Source organism: Clytia hemisphaerica, unplaced genomic scaffold (genome assembly GCF_902728285.1).
Source record: "Clytia hemisphaerica strain Z4C2 unplaced genomic scaffold, Clytia hemisphaerica genome assembly, whole genome shotgun sequence".
NCBI classification, from domain to species: domain Eukaryota; kingdom Metazoa; phylum Cnidaria; class Hydrozoa; order Leptothecata; family Clytiidae; genus Clytia; species Clytia hemisphaerica.
Genome location: NW_027103417.1, coordinates 1023156 through 1031359, shown reverse-complemented (window position 1 = coordinate 1031359; position 8204 = coordinate 1023156). Strand labels below are relative to the sequence as shown.

The 8204-nt window shown below is 35.3% G+C and overlaps 1 protein-coding gene across 1 annotated transcript; it reads right to left on the bottom strand.

Moving 5' to 3' along the window:
- Window positions 1-2628: 2628 nt before the first annotated feature.
- Window positions 2629-7382, bottom strand: LOC136797703 (uncharacterized). Its single transcript, XM_067054286.1, has 4 exons — window positions 7260-7382; window positions 6512-6622; window positions 3222-3362; window positions 2629-2766 (listed from the first exon to the last, which is right to left on the bottom strand). Exons 1-4 carry the CDS (start codon window positions 7318-7320, stop codon window positions 2750-2752), a joined length of 330 nt encoding a protein of 109 aa, XP_066910387.1. The 5' UTR covers window positions 7321-7382; the 3' UTR covers window positions 2629-2749.
- Window positions 7383-8204: the final 822 nt, after the last annotated feature.

The window sequence follows — 8204 nt, the reverse complement described above, 5'->3', positions numbered from 1 at the left end:
CTTTCTTTTTGTACATTTGCAGAAAAAAAGTTTGAAAGTAAGGCTAGAATTCCAAGCTGGATACATTTGTGAAATCTAATGTGAGAAAAACATCATTAGACAAGAAATTCAGACAAAATGCTTATAGTGTCACGAAATTTTCAATTGGAAATATCTTTCCAAAACTGTCCCCAGAAGAGCTGAAATTAACATACATAAGACTTGAGTGTCTTGGCTCCACTGTGGTATGAAAATCCTTCGGAGGCACGTGGTGGCAAGGAGTTTTTTTGCGGTTAAAGTTTGAAAATTTCCGGTGTCAACATTAAATTTCTTATAAACAACACGTCTTTTGCATCTTTCTCACAGCTTGAAACGTCATAACGACTTATAATTAGCAATTAAGTGGAAGAATCTGACTCTCACAGGAAAGTTTTAAATCTCTTTTGGGAATTGGATGATTGATTTTCGATAAGAAATGCAATAAAAATGCTTCGAAAAATCATTTAATGAGGGAAGGAGAGTGAACAATAATATCATTACTGCGGACATAGCTAGTACACGAGAAATCGGCAAAAATCTGTTACTTGTATATCCAGTGTATAATAAATCCTTGCATTCAGTGTGCAATCAACGTTTTGATAAGAAAAGTAACCATGATGACAATCCATTCCTTTTCTCTGTCCGGTATTTCTGTCTTTTGAAAAAAAAGTACGGTATTCTGGTATTTGAAATGCTGCCGGTGACGGTAAATTGCCTATAAAAAGCTTCGGTATTTCGGTATCTACTCGTAAAACTTCGGTATTTAGGTAACTTTAAAATCTTTCCGGACTGTATGTTTACTTTCACTTCATAAAGAGACTTCCAAAAATAAACTTTCTTACATTTTAGAAAACTACACCCATCTTTTCACAGTATGTATATGTCACTTTAGCTCCCAAACAGCAGCGTGGTGACGTGGTCAGAAACAACTTCACCCCTAGTCAGTCTAGTGGCAAGTTTTTTGTGGTTATAGTCCATTCCTTCAAATAATGACTTTTTACAAAAATAGTGCTACCTTCTCTTACCGTGAGTATCACAGCGCGAATAAATATTTTCTCGTTGAAAACTTGACCTCTGATATACTCAGGGTAACCTTCTCTCACTTGCAAATGTCTTTTTTCTTTAAGCAAATGGATGGACTAAACCAATCTGGAGTCCCTTTCCCTAATTTCACATCACAAAACACACTTTTACTTTAGCCATAATAGCGGACCTGTAAATTAGCACAAATTTTCGCGCTCGCTTCGCGCATCGCTCGCATTATTTTGTTAAAATTTTTCCCCAACCCTTGCGGGTTCCCTTTTTTTGATTTGCCTCCCCAATCTTGGTCAAGCAACCATGCTATTATGTCCTTTTCTCCAAGGAAGATGATGCCATGGGATAGGTACTGCCTAATTCTAGCGATCGTAGTGCAGTGGCAGAGTATCCGGCTACGGTTCGCAAGGTTGTGGGTTCAACCCCCAGCCGGGTCACTTGATGCCTCTCTGCTTGATGCTCAGCAATTAAGAGAAGGGTCAAGGGTAAGTGGTGAAATCCAGGGAGAAAGAATGGCCCCCTTCCCTACCTTCAGGTAGATAGCTATCGAAAGAGAAGCCTTCGGGTCACCTCCGACTGTGGTCGCAGACTTACTTACTACTAATTCTCAAATCAGAACTAAAGAATTATCCATAAAAAAAGGATTTTAAGGTACTAAGTTACAATGGTAAAACCATTCTAAAACATAGTGCTTTCAGCCAAATAAGAAAGTGTTAAAATCGATTTTTTTTTCGGTCGGCACAAATCATGGTTGCACTTTGTCAGTAATTAAATTTCACTTCCTCTATGCTATTTGCACTTGGAAATTAGATCGTTCGTCTGATATACTGAGCTAATAACATTTGATAAAATGAAGTTTTCGACAGGGTATCCCTTACTCCTTATTTCGGGAAAAAAATAGCCAGTATTTCGGTATTCAGTACCCCTCGATTCCCCCTTAATAGAACAAAATATGATTGAAACAGTCGAAGGGGCTCCTAAGAATCCAAATTTTGAATTTTAATGAAGCGGTGTTAAAATTTGTCACCCCTTGGGTTAATTTTGCCCCAACGAATAACAGGTGTCATTCTAAGATACACGTTATTTTGTACAAATGTAGACTTTTGCAGTAGGGCTAAAGCGATTTTCTTACAATAGAATCCCTACTTTCGTTTGGTTCCAAATCAAATGATAGGTAAGTAATTATGTGCCAATAATGTTAATGTGATGTTAATGGATTTCAATTATTTTTAGATAGCTATCCTTTTATAGTTTGGCTGGTCGCACGTTTTGATACATTACTCTTGAAAAGGAGAAAGGATATAAATAAAAGTAATACCTAGTTGAAAAGATAATCATTCATAAGCTGATGATTTGTACTTCAAAAAATTTCAAAAAATGAAGATAAAAGATGAAAACGAAAAAAATTAAGAATCTTTCTACTTGACCAATAACTTTGAATTTATCTTTCAATAGTTAGAGTCCTTTGAAAGGACTTTATATATAAGACCAATAATGGATAATGTACTCCGTTGGGATAAACTATTTTAGCCATGCAGAGGATTATAGTTAAGAAAGAAAGCTACTTGGGAGACGTTTTATCTTTGTAAATTTTATTTAAGTCATTAAATTAAATTAATTATCAAATCACATTAAATTAATTATCAAATCAAATTAAATAAGTATAGCTACTGTACTTTCAAAACATGCATAACCTTTATTGAAGCTTGTTACCTGAAATTGAAGACAGCTGAAGATATTTTCAAAAATTAATAAACGGGGGGAGATCTTAATAAAGTCCGGGGTGTTGGAAAAATCTAAAAATGGACAAGCGGGGGAAGGTTATTAGGCATCTGTAAGCACGCATACAAAAAACAAGCGTTTTCGAGTGTGATTTGCATCCCCTTTCAGGGATGTGCACAGCCTAAAGGAGTATGGGAACATCGGCTCTTCCATAAAATCTTTGTACATGAGGGGTGGACGATATATTTGATATTTTGTCCGGGGGTAGTGAAAAATCTAGTTTAGGGGTGAATTTCCAGGGGGGGGGGTCAACTGATACTTGGGTAAGATCTGTTGTCCAGGGGGTAAATTTCCAAAAAACGTTTTATCTTCCACCCACTATATTCAATTTAAAAGCCCCATATAGCAACACAATCTCTGTCAAAAACTATCATTAGTTAACCTACTTGGAGATTCATAACACCATGCACCATTTTGACCACTTGGTAGAGGAGCCCAACAGCATCCTTTGGTGAAGCATTCATCACGACCAATACCTACATATCCGCATTCTTTACGGACTGCACCATTGCTGATAACACAATGAACTGAAGGTTTATGGTAAAAAGAATAGAATAGTATCTTTGGATGTAAGAATCAGATATTAGGGCGTCAAAAAACACCTTATTCACTAGCAAGCGTCTGCCTTTCATTGGTCACAAGAACGCGGAAATAAAGAGTTCTTATAAAAAATAGAAATTGCCGCGGGAGAGTGGTATTCAGCGAACGTAGCGAGCCCATTGCAAGCGTGAGCTGCAACGAAGTTCAAAGACATGGTTTACCAGTCTACCTTATTGAAGACACCTATTCGAGGCAGGTTGGAATATGCGTTGGGTCGCACATACCAAATGAAGTAGTTCAACTACGTGTATTTATTTACGTTTTCGTAGAAAATCAAGGGGCGTTTAATATTATTATTACTATTACCGTTCTGTAAATTAGAGTTTTTGAGAGTTTCGCGTGTTCATAAAAATGGTAGATTTTGTTATTTGCACCACACGTCGTTCAAACCTGTTACAAGTCGTATTCTCGAAACTTCTCTTCCTCCTTTTTGTTTTTGGAGAATTAGAATTTACGCTAAAGGCAAAATATTTTATGATACGTTATATGTACTAGTTATCGCATGATTTCGAGTGCAATACGAGAAATATTTTACGAGTTCCGAGATTTTTCCGTAATATTTTTCCGAGCCTTTAGGCGAGGAAAAATATCGGTAAAATCTCGGAACGAGTAAAATATGGAGTATTGCACGAGAAGTCATGTGATAACTAATTTATTGTCGACTCAAAAAAATTGTCCTGATATAAATTTCTTTTTGTTTTGTTTTAAAACTTACTTCCGCCTTGCTTCTTTCTTGCTGTGTAAGTGTAGTTTCGAATGTTTTAATTCGAAAATCTAATTCGAACGTTAGATTCGAACAAAAACATTCGATAACTTCCCGCTGAAAATATTCACACAAAAACAAAACTTTTCGATCATTTTCGATCCCGAAGTTTTGTTTTGAAAAGTTGCAGATTTTTCAGAGATGTATTTGAAAGTTTTTAGATTGATAATTCAAAATGCAGATGATGTACAGTATTGTTTCGATAGCGAAGAAACCCTCCATCATTGGATCAATCAGATTGACAACATTCAGTCTTTTTCTATTTTTTTGTTTCGATGACATATGGCCATGGGAAAGAATAGCAGAGGAAAGGAGTCCCACGATGGAAATGTATGCTTGTAATAATGGTTAAAGAACAACATTTTTTCAACAGCAAAACAATTTGGATATTTTCTTGATTATCGTCAAGCTCTAAATGTTTCCAATTTCAGAAGGAAGATGTAATGATTGTTGAGTTGAAAAGTCAAGGACGTACGTTCGAGAACGAGAATTAGGAGAGAACTTTTATAAAAATCACTCGTCATTTGGTTTAGTACAAGACATTACACTTCCCTTGTTATGTTATGAGAAATTTTATTGGCCAACATTCAAGAATTTCAAGTTATTTTGTATGCATTGATAAAAAACTGTTTGGTTAACACACGGACAAATTTGCCAAAAGTTGAAAATATTTGGGTTGTGTCAAGTAGTTTTATAATTTCTTAGTTCATCAGATTTGATTTTAGTGTCTTTTATGGAAGAACTCCAAAGTAAAAGTTAATCTGAACATATTTTTGTTGCGTTTTTCCCTTTGATTCCCAAGTCAGTTTCTCCGAAGGTCAGTTCTTTTTGGCTGTTTTGTTTTGATTTTTCTCCCGCCGCTTACCCAGTCCCCCAAAAGTCAACGCGGTCATATTTCCAGACTAAAGAAATATGAAATATCGCAAATATTTCGATGCTCTCGACCAATCAAAACGCTGATATTTTTTTGGGTCGGCAATAATGTTTTTAAACGAATATGATTTTCAATTTTGCATTTTAGGTATTTTAGCATATAATTGCTTAATTAGATTAAAGAATTCGATTATCGATTAATTTCATACATTTTCAGGTTGCAAACATTTCAAATTGCATACGTTTTCAATGCTTACGTTTTCAAATTGCTTACGTTTTCAAGTTGTATACGTTTTCAAGTTGTATACGTTTTCGTATACGTTTTCAAGTTGTATACGTTTTCAGGTTGTATACGTTTTCGGGTTACATACGTTTTCGGGTCACATACGTTTTCAGGTTGTATACGTTTTCGGGCTGTATAAGTTTTCAGGCTACATACGGTTTCGGGTTGTATGCGTTTTCAAGTTGTATACGTTTTTAGGTGGGGTGCGTTTTTAGTTGGGATGCGTTTTTAGGTGGGATGCATTTTCAGTTGGGATGCGTTTTCAGGTTGTATGCGTTTTCAGGTTGTATGCGTTTTTGGGTTACATACGTTTTCAGGTTGTATGCGTTTTCAAGTTGTATACGTTTTCGGGTTACATACGTTTTCAAGTTGCATACGTTTTTAGGTTACATAAGCTTATCGAGTTAAATATGTTTTTCGGGTGGCATATGTTTTCAAGTTTATATGGTTTCAAGTTGTTTTATTGAGTTTTTAGGGCTCGAACTGCGACCCTCCACGGTTTTTGTTTCTAGCAGCCTAGTTCTCGCAGAGACAGTCAGGGCACCCAAATTGGCGAACCGGGGCTAGAAAGTGTTTTCATCCGAGGGGGTCAAGGAACGAGAGTAGCTGTATTATTTTTTAAACGTTTTTTGAAGATTTTAGACTCTTAGGGCTACGAATAGGATTAGGACTAGGATTATGATTAGGACTAGGACTAGGAATAAAATTATAGTTAGAAATAGAACTAGGGATTAATATATTTTTCATATTTTATAAGATGTTTTTAGATATAAATACGACACAGGATTTGGTACGGCTCCTACTACTACTAGAATACATTAAATCTGTCTCGAAATCGAGATTTCGGTTGTTGTTTCATCGTGTTTTCAATTTTCATTGGGTCTTTGACAAGATTTTAGAAGAATTAGGAAATAAATTAATTTATTTTCGTTTCGTAGATAAGAAAATAAAAATCAATTTTTCGATAAGAAAAAGAGAATATTTAAAATAGATTGGCTTAAATCCGCCATACTAATCGAAAAGTCCAGACTGGGCTGGGGAGATCAAGAGAAATGACTTCAGCTGACTCACAGCAACGTTGTTTCAACATTCATTAACGTTAAATGGAAACAACGCTGTGTGTTAGTTTCATCTGAAATTTGATAATTGCTTTATACCTGAGCACTTTCCGCAAGTTCTGGGGCATGTTTCGATCGTTTGTACGTTCCACGAGCATGCACCATATCTAGCCATGTATTTACACCACACGTTGTTGTCCTTGCAAAAATCTGAAATATTTTGAAGATAAAGAAGACTTTAAAATATAAATCCACTAGGATTTGAAATAATATTGGGTTTGATACACTTTTTGTCTTACGATGGATTAGTATGAATAATTCAATACCTAATCTTGACCAAGAGGGAAATGCCCCTGTCTTAGTGACCCGTTGGCATTTTAAAACCAATTTCGAGTCTAAAAATTTCACTGGGTGAAAATCTCAATTGGGCAAAGACATTGAGATTTTTCTATCGGAAACAAGTAAGCACCACAGGTAAAAATTATAGATAACTTTGCCATTGAATTGATTATGTCAAAAATACGGATTAGAAATTAAAGGAGAAATTGACTTATACTGGTTGCTCCTCGCAAAAAATCTGAAACTCGGGTTGACCCACATAATGTAATAAATGACTGGGGTGTGCCCGGGTGAAAAACTTTAAAAAAATCTTTACCGGGTTCATTCTGTTCTTTTATAAATTTTAGATTTCGAGAAAATAAGTTTTAAAAAGAGAAACTTTTTTGTGGCGCACCCGGCAGCTGTGAAGTATTCTTTGAGCTTAAATACATATTAAAGCTGCGTAGTATTAAACACTTGAAAAATATCAAAATATTAGATTATTCTCAAAATAAAAGAATGTGCATACCATCAGCTGAGGTAACCATTGAAATGGTGAACACAAGGAGTGCTGCAAAAAGGAGCTTCATTTTGAATCTTCTTTTGGTGATGCTTAAAATCTAATGAGTGATGTCTCATTGTTTCAACTTGTTCCAATTTATAGGCCTTTTCTAAAGTTGTGTAATATGACTATTCTAATGATATGAATAGGATATTTTGTTAATAGATATTAGCAGGAAATCTCATCAAATTCAAAAATGATATAAAGCTACCTAAATATTAACCAGTTTTGTCAAGATCATTAAAATAGGTCAAATAAAGATGTGTGTGAATTGAGATTAGATTTCTGAAATTAACAGGGGGTAGTGAGACACCCGATTCCACTATACCGTCAATCTTTCTCACATTCTCGTTAAACCATCAAAATGACTACCGAATTCCGCCAACGAAAATTCCTAATTCCAGACGATTGAAATAATAGACCTTATCGGAGTTTTTGATTTTTCTAAAGCAGCAATGCATTGTGGGATTATTTTGGGATAGTATTGCAATAGAATTCCCTCGAGGAATTCCTAAGAAATTTCTATTGTAATACTCCCAAAACAATCCCATAATGCGTTGCTGTTTTAGAAAAATCAGAAAACTCCGATAAGGTCTATTGTTTCAATTATCCTTTTTTCGATTCATAAATTGCCCAATTTTACGTATCCGAAAAAAGACTCAAATTTCGCAATTACGGACGAAAAAAGGCAGCCCTTCCGCCAACCATGAAACCCTCCCCACTACAGTGAGTGCTATTTAACTTTATGGGGGTGGTTTGGGAAGATAATCTTGTTAGATGCAATTCGATCTAGAATTTAAAAAGCTCAAACAGAGCTGTTTCTACAGGGTAGATCGTCTTTCTGTGTATATTTTCATTATACCAGCTCTCCAAATAAAAAAACTTTTGCAGGTATGTTCAATGTTTTGCGGA

Coding starts and splice junctions, on each gene's coding strand:
- LOC136797703 (XM_067054286.1), bottom strand. CDS start 7,320: ATGAAGCTCCTTTTTGCAGCACTCCTTGTGTTCACCATTTCAATGGTT. Junction 6,623..7,259: donor AATGGTTACCTCAGCTGATG/GTATGCACATTC, acceptor AAAATATTTCAG/ATTTTTGCAAGGACAACAAC. Junction 3,363..6,511: donor AACTTGCGGAAAGTGCTCAG/GTATAAAGCAAT, acceptor ATAAACCTTCAG/TTCATTGTGTTATCAGCAAT.